Source organism: Acipenser ruthenus, chromosome 20 (genome assembly GCF_902713425.1).
Source record: "Acipenser ruthenus chromosome 20, fAciRut3.2 maternal haplotype, whole genome shotgun sequence".
Classification (NCBI taxonomy): Eukaryota; Metazoa; Chordata; class Actinopteri; order Acipenseriformes; family Acipenseridae; genus Acipenser; species Acipenser ruthenus.
Window position 1 is genome coordinate 3429827 of NC_081208.1, and position 15981 is coordinate 3445807.

General features: G+C 36.9%; 1 protein-coding gene across 3 annotated transcripts in view; it reads right to left on the reverse strand.

The window, feature by feature from the left end:
- Positions 1-15981, reverse strand: part of LOC117963650 (zinc finger protein castor homolog 1-like) — a 185434-nt gene that overhangs the window by 64544 nt on the left and 104909 nt on the right. Inside the window, exon 1 of one of the 3 annotated variants that reach the window (XM_058993162.1) lies at positions 13099-13494. The exons of the other annotated variants lie outside the window; for them this stretch is intronic. Within the exon in view, the coding sequence (XP_058849145.1) occupies positions 13099-13147 (49 nt within the window). The 5' untranslated portion in view covers positions 13148-13494. Of the gene's footprint in view, positions 1-13098; positions 13495-15981 lie in introns of those variants that run through there. 3 annotated transcript variants of the gene reach the window in all.

The window sequence follows — 15981 nt, forward strand, 5'->3', positions numbered from 1 at the left end:
ATATTCTATAAAAGGCTAAACACATAAAATGTTTTTTTTTTTGTTTTTTTTTCTGCTATTGAGCTCTGTATTTTAAAAGGAGTGGCTTTAACTTCAAACTTATTATATACATTTTTATTTCAAAATGACTCTCCCCCCCCCCCCCAGCCAATATTATGGGTTAATAATTCCCATTGTCGTCGCCCCCCCCCCCCCCCCCATTATCTTCTCCGGGCTCCCTGCATTCTCAGGGCTCCCTGCACACACGCTGGATCATTTCTGCCCTTGGCATTCCAGGGGTCACTGGGCTGGAAGGGCTGTACTCTCTTGGAATGGAGGAAAGCACTCGCCAGTTTACACTCCCTGGGGGGGCAAACGTCTCCGACTCCCAGACAGGTCAAAGTCTTTACCAGCCAGAGGAAATCCACCACAGCAAGAAAGACAGGCACTTATTAAACCAGTGACACTACATTACAACGCCACAACGTTCCTTTAAACACACAATTGTCAAAACTTAATCTCACGTAGCAGATAGACAAAAAATAAATAAAATTGCTAAAGACGCCGTCCTTGTTATCTCTCCAGCTGTCAGAAACTTCATAAAGCCAAGAAACAATGCAGTCTTCACTAATGCATGATCTTATGCAGCGTGACAAAACATTACTGAAAATAAACCAACAATGTGAAAATGCATGATGCAAAACAACAAGAGAGGAGAGGCTGGTGAGGATCCTAATGGATGTGATTTATCTGGGTTTGATTGCGTGTTAATCGAGGTTAGGTGTATTAAGCGAAATGTAATTGAAACAGACACAGACATCCTGACAGATAGACAAGATACAGATGGATAGTGAGAGAATGGGGAATGGGGAACGAATTAAGAAATGTTTTTCATGCAACAGGAAGACCGACACACAGATACGGAAATATACTACTGACAGATACCGAAAGACTTTTCAAAGGGCAAGAGGTTCAGTTCATATGATGGTGTGTGATATATATATAAATCCAGATACTGTATACAGTTAGAATTACAGTAATCTACAGGAAATTGATGGCCAATTATTGATTTTCTTCAAATGTAAGGACTTACAGTATTTGATGGATTTTTATAATATGGAAAATACCCGTTTAACTAAATTACTAAGGATTTCTGTTGAGTAGCACTTTAAAAGCCATCAACCCCTCACCTTGGCCCGAGCTGGATTCTGTCCCCTAGCTCCACAGCATTCAATTATACAGCTAAGGAATGTGCTGGCTGTTTCACTGCAGTTGCCACAAATGTCTATTTTTTTTTTTTCTTTTTTTGGAATTAGAGTTTTCCAAGAACACCCAAGCCAGCTGGTTGCACATTTCTCACCTAACACAACAACTGTTGCAGTCCATTTTGTTCTCTCTTATTAAGACTAGCAACTGTTGTGATTCCTTTGCTCTAAATCCAAGGCATTTAGCCTGCGAGTGAGTCACTTTTAAAATGTTATTAACGAAGAAAAAAAAACAAAAAAAACAGGCAGGAGCTACACCTGTTAAGCTGAGCAACTGGACACTGAAATGCCATCCTAATTTTTAGCAAATTACATCAGACAGTGAATAGAGGGGCATAGGAAAAAGAGCTGGCTGTGCCTATTAAAGACTGCACCAAATGCTTAATGCGAAATGCCGTTGCTTCATAGCTTTGTTCCCGGCGTTCCCTTCATTGAAAGTCCGGCACAGAAATGTCATTTGTTGTCATCTTTAATCACAGTATTGTCCATTAACAGCTTCCTTTGGCTTATGCATTCTTAACTATACCACATTCCCTTTGTGACACAGAAATATTCTCGATTTGCTGGCAACTTTACTATAACAGTAATAGCACTTTACTTATTATCAGATATTAATTAATACAATATTTTAAAGAACAAGCCTTATTACAGAAGTGTTCGAAACTATCCAGTAACACCACCTTACAGCTTATAGAAAAACACTGTCCTCTCTTCAATTTAAACTGAATCTCTAATATATTTGAGTTGCTAAAAAAATGAACAGATCACATTTAAATTGGTTGAATCAAAAATAAAAAGATCATTTTAAAAAGTCACTAAATAGACAAAGTTTGAATCACAATACTTCTGTCAGCCATAATTATACTTCGCCCAAGATCCAATATTGGCTGGATGAACTTGTTTAAGGTTTATATTTCAAACATTGATTGTTTAAAATCAATCCAACATGGTTTCCCTAATACTACCTCTAAGAATTCCAGACCTTTCAGTGATAGACGTTGTACTATGTACAGTATTATTAGTATTATTTGTTTATTTAGCAGACGCCTTTATCCAAGGCGACTACAGAGACTAGGGTGTGTGAACTATGCATCAGCTGCAGAGTCACTTACAATAACGTTTCACCCGAAAGACGGAGCACAAGGAGGTTAAGTGACTTGCTCAGGGTCACACAATGAGTCAGTGAGTGAGCTGGGATTTGAACCGGGGATCTCCTGGTTACAAGCCCTTTTCTTTAACCACTGAACCACACAGCCTCACGTAAATAGGAATGAGTCAGTACCCAGTATTCACTGTGACACTTAGTTTGAGGATTAGAAACCCCTTTGCTCCAAATGCTGGGAGATGCTGTAAAAATCTATGTTATATGTATTATAATACTTTTTACATAGTGTTTTAAATCTGGGTATACAAAGGGATTGAAATGCAATGGCTGAAATTATTCAACGGACACGCAAATATTGGCCATCAAAAAAAATAACTCAAATGAACCCTGACAAGCTCTCATCACCAGGGTTAGACAGCATAGTTGTTTTGTCCACTAACTGATCTGATCCTTTTTGACTGTTACACTAATGGCATTAATAAGACAAAATTAGTATTTTGTACAGTAAAAGGATCTTCTGTCCCTACACAGAACACACAGCACACCAATATATTCCTTACTCTAGGCACAGTATGTATTTTGCTGGCTCTGTATATTTCTCAGCAAATGATTGCAACATTTTACACAGGCAGAAAACTGCGAGCCTTGAAATTCGACCCTTGCTATTTTTAATCGTTTGATTGGGATATTAACTCATCGAGTCCTGTCCAGATTGGGCGGATGAAATTTCCCAACCTCAGGATTTTTTTATATGGAGTGCCAGACATTATCCCTGAATGTCAAATCTTAACAACTGACTTCTAAAAAATATCAATTATTGTTTTCCAGAGGGGAATTCCAATAGATGGTGCTTTTTGTTTTGTTTTGTTTTGTTTCGGTCTCATCAGATCCGCACAAACGCATTTTAAGGACTTATTTTAAACCTTTACTTTAGAAAAAACTTTTTTTTCTGCCTGTATTCCTCTTAACCTTGTTGTCTTTGTAGAATCGAGTCTTAATGAATTTTGATACTTTCATTTAACCTTGAGATTTTTTTTGGGGTGTGTGTGTTTGCACTGGCTGTATTAAAACGCTCTAGGGTTTTATAACCGTTCAAGCTCTTTTCCAACCACCTTGTAACAGGTGGGATAGAGCCCCCTCTCCACATACACTTTCTCAGACACATAAACACACACTTCTTTTATACAACAAAAACAAGTTCTTGGCTTGTATTACACTAGACAGAAGCTTAAATAGTGCTGAAGATGATGTATTTATTATTTATGTAAGTTGTAAAGTTTGCCTGTTGTAGCAGCTGGTTTCCAGGGAAATGCCAGGGTCTACGGTAAAACGAACAGGCTCAGCTTGTTTATTTAACTGTATACTGTTCATTTTTCTTCTAGGCTTCAGCTGTTGGTCGGTTATGACGACAGGTCAGGGCTTGTGTAGAGGACCCGAAACTCCCCAAGTTTCAAATCCCAAATCTCTAGCACATTAGACAAGGGCTTTTTATAAACACAAATAATGAAGACAAGGTAACAAAATAAACATCCAGTTTCACTGCTTTAAATGTAATCGGTTGCTAATTTTCCATATTTTATATATATATATATATATATATATATATATATATATATATATATATATATATATATATATATATTTTGCCAGTTGAAATCTGGAGAAAAGCCCACATACTTCGATTTTTCTTTTTTGAAAAAGCACACCCCAAGTGTATCATCACAACATTTCTAATAATTATAAATAAAACTGTGGGCGAATGTAATTAGAGATAATGTCAGCGAGTTATGTGACCCAAACCCTCCACCTAATATGCCGTATATCATGTTGAAACACATAAAAATACAGGCCTGCTTCCCTGCGAGGTGTTCAGTTACACTCCAGAGTGGATCAACTCAGCGACTTCAGCAAAACGGTGCATTTGTGCTAATATTGTTCACTTCAGCACAATCTAATAGTATTTTTGAAACAGATAGGGTTCATTTTTAACTGGTAATTCATAACGATGAAATGTCCTGTCTGCTTTCTTCAGGCTGAATTAAAGCTCTTTCACAAAATCTTTAAAGAAAAAAAAAAATCCACTTAATTCACGTTTTACAAGCCTGCACAGTATTCTTTGCTCTTGAAATATCCCCATTAAAACAGAGAGTTTCGGTTTCAGGGTCTAATTGAAAATGTAAATTTAAATGCCAAACGTATCCCTTTCTTCTGTGTAGAATACTGTAAAGGGGGCAGTGATTTCTAATCAAGGACAAATAATGTATGCCTTTATGTTTTGTATATCCCCTTATAAGGCTAATGCACTTGCTAGACAGTTTAATAAAGCTATACAGACACTGGGAATAGACAGACTCTTATTTTGATCAAAATCCTTTTACCAGTGAGTGCCTGTGTAGTTTCATTTCTGTCCATGAATACCAAGGTATCCAGGATTTTGGATTTAAAAGTCTGGTAATGCGCTGTGATCACAACATGCCCTTTTATGATATAAAATACTGTAAATAAGGAATCACAATAACCGCTTTATAATTATCTTATTTATGTTGCTAATTTTTTATTCAATGTAAAGACAGGTTTATTGTGTTAAAAAAAAAAAAAGTCAAACCTGGAACAATGAAGTCATGGAAACTTTCTTTTCTTTTTTTTTTCTTTATGTACTTTCTTATCATGACACATACAAACCAGCCTCCTGGGTTATATTTACCCAAACTGTCTCACTTTCCTTGATATTATTTTATGGGTTTGTTTTCCTAGAATGAAGCATTATAACTTTGCATTCTTCTCAAGGTCAGTGCCAGGCTTGGCGTGTGAATATTTACTTACAGTGCTTTTCAGGCCAGTTCTGCTGTATTTGCATCAAATATTTTTTGATAAGGGACGTAAAAGATCTATAAAACTAAACCATAAATGGGAGAGGTGGAACAACACGAAAAAGGACAAAAGATCAATAGATTATTTTTATTTTTTTATATCTTTATTTTTCCACTGCTTTCCTGCCATTTCTCTTAAGGTGAGCGGGGAAAGTGGCAGTACCAGCAACAACAACAACAAAAAAAATATGAAATCCTGGGCAACTTACTAATATCCTACCAGGGTTAGCTTGCCACTTTCATTTAAAATCATTGTGCTTACATTAGTATTGATGGCAGCGATTAACTCTTACAATACAATTGGTTAACTGTCATCTCAATAACGTTGCTATCACAAAGACACACTCGCTTAGAATAGGGAGCACACTAGACATCAATAAAATACAACTACCCTAAGCTTAACTATCCACTATCAACCAGTATATACAAAATATATGGCTTTAGACTGTTGCATATATTAGAGCAGTAAAATACACCACATTTAAACCCTTGACAGAGTTTAAAAGCAGCACAGAATTAAATAAGTGCTATAAATACTGTACATCACGTTAATAACAATGCCTCTGTAAGCTATAACTGCAGTGTTATATGATCCTTCTCCATCTGAACAACCATTTTGGTATTATATTAAAATCATTATATTTAGAAATCACTTATTATGATGCTAAGCCAGCTGATCTGATAAGAACCAACAAGCAGCCCCCGGAGAGCAAAGGGACTCTGTGGCCAGCAGCCATCGTCTCTGAACTGGACGTACTGCAAGCGATTGATAACATGCTAAGAACAGGGTCATTGTCAGGTGTATGAGTTTGGTTAAGTTGAGGACAGAGCAAGATGTATAAACGTGTTTGAAGAGATCTGGTGTTTGCAGAAATATAAAATGGGAGAGTCTGGGGATACAAGCCCTTGCATACAGCTGCCTTATGGTGCAGTTATGAGCATGCAATAAACACCTGCCACTTGGCTAGGTGAAGGAGCAGCTCTGTGTCTGTGACCTGTTGTGGTCTGCATACAACAACATCCCTTTCTCCGTGGCCATCGCTTAACCCTAAACCTGCTGCTGTCTGCTGATTAAGAGTGGGCCAAACCTTTTAGCCACGTGGGCCAGTTTATCAACACTGGCGGTCTTACCACATCACAGTGTCATGGGAGAACCTGGTATCATTAATTACCCACTAATCAGTGTAAAGCAGAAACCAGAAAGCAGGGGGGCCGTCAACATTTAAAATACTGGTGTCATATATATATATATATATATATATATATATATATATATAAAAGCCTTACTACATATCTTCATAGAGTTAAAAGAACATAAGAAATGCAATTAAAGAGTTATTCCTTTTCTGTCTCAAGCTTTAAAGGCTTGTGTCCCTATCACGTGGAGATTGCCAGAGCGACTACTTGCTAAATTTGTCTCTGACTACACAGTTTTAAAAGTCTCCTCTTTGCCCATGTAGGGTCATACGGTTTCTGTGGCCTTATAAATGCTGTGGGGGTCATGCTAAAGCGCTTGTAAATAGACTTTCTTAAGGTGACGGCAGGTAAGGACAGGAAATCAAAGCAGCGGTTTTATTTATTGTGTGATCGTATTTTACGCACTTGTTATATTTCAAAGGAAGCATTGTTTTTTTTATATATTTATATTCATTAGCCTAATGTCAGTTTAAAGACTGCTGAGAAGAAAGCACTTTATATCCTACACTGGCACACAAACAGTTCTCAAAGAGTAAGGTCTTTGTCATCATTTTTTTTGTTTGCACCTTTTTTTTGTACTCAGTTACCCCAGTGAACAATCCCCTTGTTAGCAAACTGTTAAGACAGAAGCTCAGTACACAAATTGCGCTCGGCCAAGCAAATTTGTTTTGCAAGGGTGACCTGTTTAATCATCTCATTTTCTTTGCGGACGTTTATTCATCTGGTTTCCACGGTTACAGGGAACATTAAGGAGCTAGAGTAATAAGGCTTGAGAGTCAAACAGGTAATAAAAAAATGAACGCCATTTTCCACAAGCTGAGGACACGCGGTGAAATGAATCAAGGGACGGGAGAGAGGACACTGGGGTGAAATGGGGGCATTAAATGTTTTCCAAACAATTAAGACTCCAACTGGTTATTTTACTCAGAAGAAATATCAGGTGATGTATTTATGGAAATGACACTTCCAGCCTTTCTGGGGAGAAGCAGAGTTTCCTTTAAAGCTGTACACTGCCTTTTAAGATATTCAGATTATTAACATAAGACTTCCTGCTGTCTCGTCACCTTGCTTTCTACAAAAGTAAAAATGTGATTGTCATTACTAATCTAATTACATCATGACTTTTTAAAGAAGTTGCGAATGATTCCAAAGTTGATATTTTTGTTTTTTAAATACTGCATTTTGTTGAAAGTAAATAAAATAAATCAACAACTCGATGCGCCTGGTTTTACGTATCAGATAATTTGCCCCCCAAATTCAAAATAGTGATTTATTGTAACACATGTATACATACAAATGTCTGCAACAAATGCCAACTTAAACAGACCTTTTAAAGCAACACTGACGGCCATCTCAGTCACATTGCACAGTATAACTTTTTTTTTCAATTCAAAATAAAGAGAGCCTGGCATCATCACAGCTGGGGAGTAAGTAAAAACGCTGACATTTATTTGTTTAATTTCAGGAGCCCAACAAACTTTTTATTAACTAGTTTGCCAGAGCAGCAAAACAGAATCAATCATAACAAAACTTTTGTGGATGTAATTTAAGAAAACAAACAAAAAAAAAAACTTGCTGCAAAATCTTAAGCTTGCAGATTGCCTGAAATTACAAAGTGACGCCCTCCAAAATAAATAAAAGATAACTGTAAAACATTTGGTCACCTCTCAAACCACATGTTGAGCTTTGTCGAATCGAGCAAATAAATGCTTCTGAAACGACTGCAAACTTAAAATAAGTCCCCCCCACCCCCCCCCCCCCCCCAAAGTGAACATGTTCACCGTGGAGGGAAGAAATGCTAAGCTCTACCAAAGAGACAGCCAACTGTTCTGTTCAGAGCTCCTAACAGGTGTGAGGCCTAAGACGATGTAATCCTATCAAGTTTCAGAGTTTTTTTAAAAATTCAGTCAAACACCAAACCCCCCCCCCCCCCCTCCCCCCTGCGATCCCCCAATCTGTTGCTGGTGACACAAGCGAACAGCTGGGAGTCACATTTATCACGTACCGACAGTAATTATTGCTGGAGCTGGCCGCTTCTGACCCAACCGAATAGAATGTCACATTAAAAAAAAGTATCTACTGAGGAAGAGCTCAAAACTGGGCGGCCATGTTTGCAGTCAATTACAAGAAAGGACAGGATATCGAATCTTTGGCTAGCAAAGCAAACGGTGCTGAAGGTGACAGCCAAGAACACTAAGAAATAAGTACATGTGGGTGTTTAAAAAAAAAACTCAAAGTAAAGCAGAGATAAGGAGCTAATGCTGACGTGTTTGAATTTCAATTCCTAGCTAGATCTGAAACACATTTTGTAATCGCTGGAACAAATAAATAAATATTGAAAGCTGACCAGGTTTATGATAATTGCATAGTATGTGTTTGTTCATGTAAATGATACAGTACAACATATGGAGACAAAAAATAATACCTTGCATATGATCAATGACAATTATAAAAACAGAGAATTTCTATCAATAATCTCTCTTATACTGCACTTTTAGAACTGTTAATGGTTTTCTCTCTTTTTTTCTTTTTTTATAAGCGCTGTGCAGAAAGTGATTGCAGTTTTAATTTCATCGAAGTGGCTGTTCGGTAATAAAAATATTACAAGTGCTTCAAAGGTCAACAGGGTTTGCATGTTGTAGCGAACGAATGCAAAACAGTAAAAAAGTTTTTTTCATATTTTAAACAAATGAAGCTCCTAGAAAAACATCATTGCTTTTTCATAAACACAGGATTTTCCCTTACCTTGGAGTCTACTAGCTACTGAACGCTGCTGCTAAATAATCTAACTTCATTTAACATTGTGAATAATATTCTAATATAATAATACGGAAGTCGCTGTCCACAACACTCTATACAGAGTGAATTTACTGACAAATGGTCCTAGAAAGTTTGAAGTGGGATGGGTGGGTGTGGGGACATGTTGATAAAATCAACAGGACCACCCAAAAATCACCCGAATCACATCAGTGTCTCCCCTTTGCATGTGTCAGGGCTGCATTCAAAGTTTACAAAAGGAGATAACTGGTTTATCACTTTAGTATCAGTAAACGTATCAGCTCGCTGTGTCCACGTTGCCTTATTTATACTTGTATTATCAAGAAGCAGCGTGGCCTCTGAGCTTAGTGCGAAGAACTTGGAACCATGAAATCCTGGTTTTGCATTTCATTTCTCTGAAGACAGACAGGTTAAGTAACCTCTCTGTCACACCAAGCTTTAAGAAAAGGGGTACAATGCACAGGATAGCTAGCCTGGCTAAAAGAGTGCTTTTTCTCCTTCTGTGATATTAGCCGGTGACTCCTAAAGACTCCTACCACATTTAAACAGATTAACAGTAGCATTTCGCACTTTGATAATCTTCCTTCCAGACAACTCAATATCCAAAGCATGCAAATCAATTCTATGCAGGCCTCTCTTGCAAGCCTTTAAACAAAATATTATACATCATGTCCCCGACTGCTTTTCTGATATAGCTTGAACTTTGAACTGCTTGAACTGCATTCTACACTGCCTGACCCTATAGTAGATCACTGTATTTGTGTCACTGAAAATGCTGCCTCTGTTTCAGAGTCAGTAGTCAGAATGCCCAACCAACAGGGGCATTCTCTCATGTATTTATTTTTGTTCTGCAACCTCCACTCCTAGTTCTGAAAAGCCGAGTTTCGCATGCAGCACAGTATTGAAAAAGCTACGTTTCTGAATGTTAAGCTAACAAAAAAAAAATCTATCTATTTCCCAGAAGATTTAAAAAATAAAACAAACAGGAGCCTCAGGTATTACTTGTTAATTATTTCTGGAGTATGTCGTTAGTTTCTGAGTATTAATTAAGCTATTACTCTGTATCGGTGATGGGGCGCTTTGAGGTTTTAATTATGATCTAGCAACTGGATGAGTGCACAAATACTCCTGGGGAGAAAGGGATGATAGTGTCACTCGGCCGGTTTTAGGACACACTCTAGTCATGCCTGTCCCTCAGTTCTAGGCAAACTGATCTGTCTGGACAGACAACGCTTTTGGATCATTGTAGGTTCGGATGATTTTGAAACAACTTAAACCATGTGTTGCTCACTTTCAGATGTTTGTTTTTTTTTTCCTAAGGATCCAGTGCAGTCCTGAAGCGGAACCCAGCACATTGGTATTATTGTTCATTATCATCAATACAATTACAAATGTAAGCTTGCAAAACTATCAGGAAATGAACAATTCACCAGGACGCCTTCCACAAGTGTACTGATACAGCAGGTGTTTAAATGTTAATGGATATTTGAGTGCACATTTGCATGTTCTTGCACAAACACACGCAACACATGCGTGTTGGCATTATTCCTTTTTATAGTTTATTACTTTTTAGCGTCTATTTTATTTGAGCCTGATTTAAACCTCCTTTACCATCACTATTATTACTAGGATTTTTTTTTTTTTACAATTTAAACGTGAACGTTGAACCCAGTGGGGTTTCTCATAATAAATGAAACCGGATAAGCTGCTTGTAACAACAACAAAAAAGTCTCAGCAACTGTTTCTTTGTTTTTTTTTAGTGTAAGGATCAATTGAAAAGTCCAGAAAACTGCTTTTACGAACATAACCTACTATGGCACCACCTGAGACCTTAGCTCCATGTTACACCAAATCCAATTGAACCCCCTTGGTATTATACGCATCACCTTCTTATACTGTACACTGTAGCGTACATGTACACAATATATATAGCATGCAGTTAATATACATATCTATGTGTGCATTGTATATATAAGAACAGAAGGGCATCAACTGACGCCACGATACTAATCATTGCACTGCCGAACGTCACTCATCCATGACAGAGCTGTGGAAATATAACAATCCCCCAGGAGAAATCAGCATAAAAGGGGTTAAAGACGTGGGATCCATATTTTTTTTTTTTTTTTTTTAATGGCTCTTCCTGAATTTATTTCGCAACTCTCTTAATCTAGAGTACACAACGTTTCCATTAACATAACCCAGCCCCCTCATAAAAATTCCGGCTAGTTTAATTAAAAAATGTAAATTTACTGTCATCTAAGGAGCCTGAGAATTAGGATGGCAACAGCCTTTTTTATTGCTTAAGACATCAAATTGATTCAGTTATTATTAAATTGTGGGAAAGGTTACTGAAGGCTACAGACTTTGGATTGTTTTTCCCCTCCATTTACTCTTGATTTCATCCGTGCTTTTTTTTTTTTTTTTAAATAAAAAAGTTTTATCAGAGCTATCTGGACTGCCTGTGATGTTAACAATATTCTGTCAAAACTAACAACCAAAAAAGTCTGTTTGTATTAATTATTTTATTTATCACATTATTATTATTATTATTATTATTATTATTATTATTATTATTATTATTACTCTGCATTTTCCCTTGCAACACTAAATATCCAACACTCTCATCAGCAAATAATGTATAAGGCAAGTTGAGTGAACAGATGCCAATCATCAAATTATGAACTGGAAGCTGGGTGAGGAGCTCTCAAGGGTGTGGGGGGAAGGGGGGGGGGCACACAGGACAGTGTTAGCAATAATAACCATCTAAAACAACCCCATCACAAATACGGGGCACTGTACCTTTAAGATGTCAGGGGAGGGGGGAACAAACAACTGTTCAGAAATATCCCGCAGTTAAAACAGAAAAACAACTGACAGTGGGCCACAACTTCTAACTAAGACTCTGCTGACCTGTATTTATATTCACAGTCAGCACAGGATATACAAATGCATAGAGTATTGCCTAGTCATTTTGTCGTGCTAAAATTTGCAACACCCTTAATGGCTTGGTAACTTGCTAGCTAACAAGTTCCAGCTAAACAACAACAGCCACCACCCCCACCTGGTGACTACTAAAAGATTTCAGCAATGTTCTATCGCACCAATTAGAAGAGATGCAAGAACACATTCAAAAAGAAAGCTGTGGGTGTCTAGTGCTAAACCGACTCCTCTAGTCCTAAATAGAAATCAAAGGGGAACCGTGTAAAAGACAGAGCTACAGATACTGTAGCTACTAATTTCTTCTACCCCGGTTTCTGTTTACAGTGTTGCAGGGGAGGTGAATTGAGCTGTCTGTGCTGTTCCAGTATCATCGAGGAAAAAACAAAAACAAACCCAAATCAGACCTGTATTCCTTTGTAACGTATGTATGTCTACATACGTTAAAGCATCACAAACAACACTTTGTTTTCATTGTCCCCCTTGGCAACAGCTCCTCAGGCCATTTGCTTTAATGACAGATAGCCCATTGCAACGCCACCACCAACAAACACCCCTATGCGCTGTTACTGTCACTGAAACATTCTTGGAAAAACAAAAAAGGATAGAAAAAGTCTGTTTTAGTTTCAATACTAAGGCTTGGGAGTTTCGATTAAACTGTCAGCTTACAAACAGACCAAAAAAAAAAGCAAAATAAAAATCTCTAACTGCTGTATATTTTGTCAAAACTACACTTTCGTTTTAATTGACATGATAATTGTACAGCAGAAACAACATATAAATCACTTGACAGCCCCGGTTAATAGAGTGTGTATACACAGACAGTGCTTTACTTTAGCATACTGCACTTTCAACCAAGTATAGTAGGTTCAGTATCGGATTCAAATGAGATAACCCTTATGTGCGGTTCTATTATCTTTTTGGTAAAACAATACAAAAGTGAAATTCATAAAAGTCCACTTACCATATTCAGAAAATTCAAAGTTATATCCACTCAGACATGTAACTTTCATAATATATATTACTCAGCTCTGTCGGTTTCAAAGAATTGGAAAAGAAAAGACCAAAAAAATAAAAAAAAAAACTTCCTTCAATAATGAACTAAAAACTCTTTGACATGTAATCTGTCAATAGTTTGCCAGAGAGAGAAATGTTGGCTGCCATGAATGGATGTGATTGGCAGTTGCAATTTAGCCCCGCCTCCCTGTGGTTTAGGAGGGCAGGTGAAGCGTTTGCTCGCCCTCTCTTTCTCTCTCTCACACACACACACACACACACACACCAAGCTGTTGGTGATGTTCACTGAATGGGCTGATAGGAAATTACAGCAGAGCAGGAACCCTAGCAGTTTTTTTTTTTTTTCCCATGGTGGGTTGGCCTTTCTATCTCAGTGGTCTACTAGCCTTTTAACTCTCACAGTGTGGAACCTCCCACAGCTGTATTAAAAAGAAGAAGGAGGAGGAGGAGGAGGAGGTGGAGGTGGAGGAGGAGGAGGAGGAGGAGGGGGCACACCTAACAGTGTTTTAAGACCCACGCTGTACCTCAAAGAAGACACTTATGATAATGAAAGTACTGTATTGAATCATGTTTTTAATATCAGATATTCAAACACACACAACTTCTGTATGCATAAAAGGTATATATATATATATCTATATATATATATATATATATATACACATTATTAATAACATATTAGATATTTAAATTAAAATAGATTTTTGAACACACTAAAGAGTACATTATCTTTACACACAGGATTCTGTATTTAAATATTTAAATGTCATAAAAAAAAAAGTTTAAAAAAAAACACTGTATAACTTAATTGACGTTAAAATTAGGAGTTTTAGTTGAACAAAAAAAAGTTCACTGTTTAAATAGAAAAGGACAAATGACACAAATAATTTCATAGGAAAAATACATCAGTTTCTTACTGAAAGAGTATAATCTAATTTAATATAGCTTTTAAATTAGAACTTTCCAAATCTCCCAGAGACATGAGGATGTTCTCAGTCCTTTCATTATATATTTATGTATTTCTGTATATAAAAATAAGTTATAAATTATAAATACTTTGATTGGCTGGTGCCTACCTTTGAAACTCGTTTTATTATAATTTGTGGCCTTTATATATATATATATATATATATATATATATATATATATATATATATATATATATATATATATATATATACAAAAAGGAAATAAAAAAATAAAATGCTGATTAGAAGCCAGAATTATTTGTAATCTGATCCTGGAACAATTAATTGTAAAAAAAATATATATACATTCCTGGCTAGACACACCCTCTCTCTCTCTGCCCCTGAACTCCCTCTCTTTCTCCAATTCTCCCTCCCTCTCTCCCGCTGATAAGGTATCGGTTTCCATTGTAATTTCAGGTGAAATGATAAACGACAAGCCGTTACCAGGTGACAATGAATACTTTATAAGTCAAACAACTTATTTGCCTGGCAGTTTCTTCCTGAACAAAATGCAAAACCTCTTTTTTGGGGGCCTCTAGGTACATAATGTATTCATGGATTTGATTTATTTGCTTATTTATTTATTTATCTGATTCATTAATATAAACAATATTATATAAACATACAGTATTTATTACTAGATAACATTGATGATGTTTATTGATAGCATTCTGTTACCAGAATAATAAATGTCGTATTTAGAAAGTTCAAAGTCTTCGGTTAGGAATACAGTACCGATAATTAGACACCCTTTAAACATACAAGGCATGATTTTAATTTGTTTCATGCTTTTGCGGTATAAAAGGCATGTCATTTTTCCTTCCTCACAAAATAAAAGATAAAACAAACACCGCTTCTCATTGATTTATCAATTGGATTGAGAATTTAAACACGGACAATATGAACTTCCTATTCAATCCCTGGAAATATAGAGTGGATTGTTAAAAAAAAATGCCTTTATGTAACTTTTTATACAGATAAGCCCTGTGAAAACATCCACACCTAAAAATGTACTGTTTTTTTGTCTGAATTTGATAGATACATTTTAAAATGCCAACCACACCCACTGAAAAACAGACACGTCAGGTTTTTTTTACAGCAATCTGTAAAAATAAATCCTAATTTTTAGCATAAAACATTAAGCAAAAACAGAAAAATAGCTCATGCTTTTGTGTAAAAATGTTGGGTTAATTTGTTAGGCAAATGCCATCCTGATATGTATTCTGTACTATTGTGCAAGTCAGTTTCACACAAAATGGGCATGAGAGCAGATCTGGCAGATTTATTTTTTCATGACTGAATAAATCAGTATCAAAAGTGATGATTAGTACCCCTTTTCCACTGGCAAATCCAAGCCGCGAGGGCATGTACGGGTGAGTTTCCACTGGCTATTAGTGAAGCCGAGTGAGAACCAAACTGTGGCCTCACAACACATCTCAATCTGGCTCGGAGGCTGAGCAGGCCCAGGGGCGAGGTTAATGATTTCCGTCATTACTTTGCGTCAATCACTCAGAATACTCAAGGAAGATGAGCAACATTTCAGCAGTATTCAGTAATATATGAAGAACAAAGAAAACCATAACTTCTGGATCCGCCATTCTCAACTCAAACACAGCGTCTCTTCATACCGCATCATCTACACGCGACTCGACACGTTCATTGTGTGTGACGTCAGTTGCTCTGCACTGGAAAAACAACCAGGCTCCCTGAAGGTGAGGTGGCAAGCATCGAGGAATGGCAATGTATCCCACTAGAACAACTCATCATGTGAAATCACTGTCCTGGCTACCCATGGTGCTCCTTACCACCTATTGACAGTATTATGCAGTTTAATTAACATCTGAGCGTAGCTGGAGGATGGC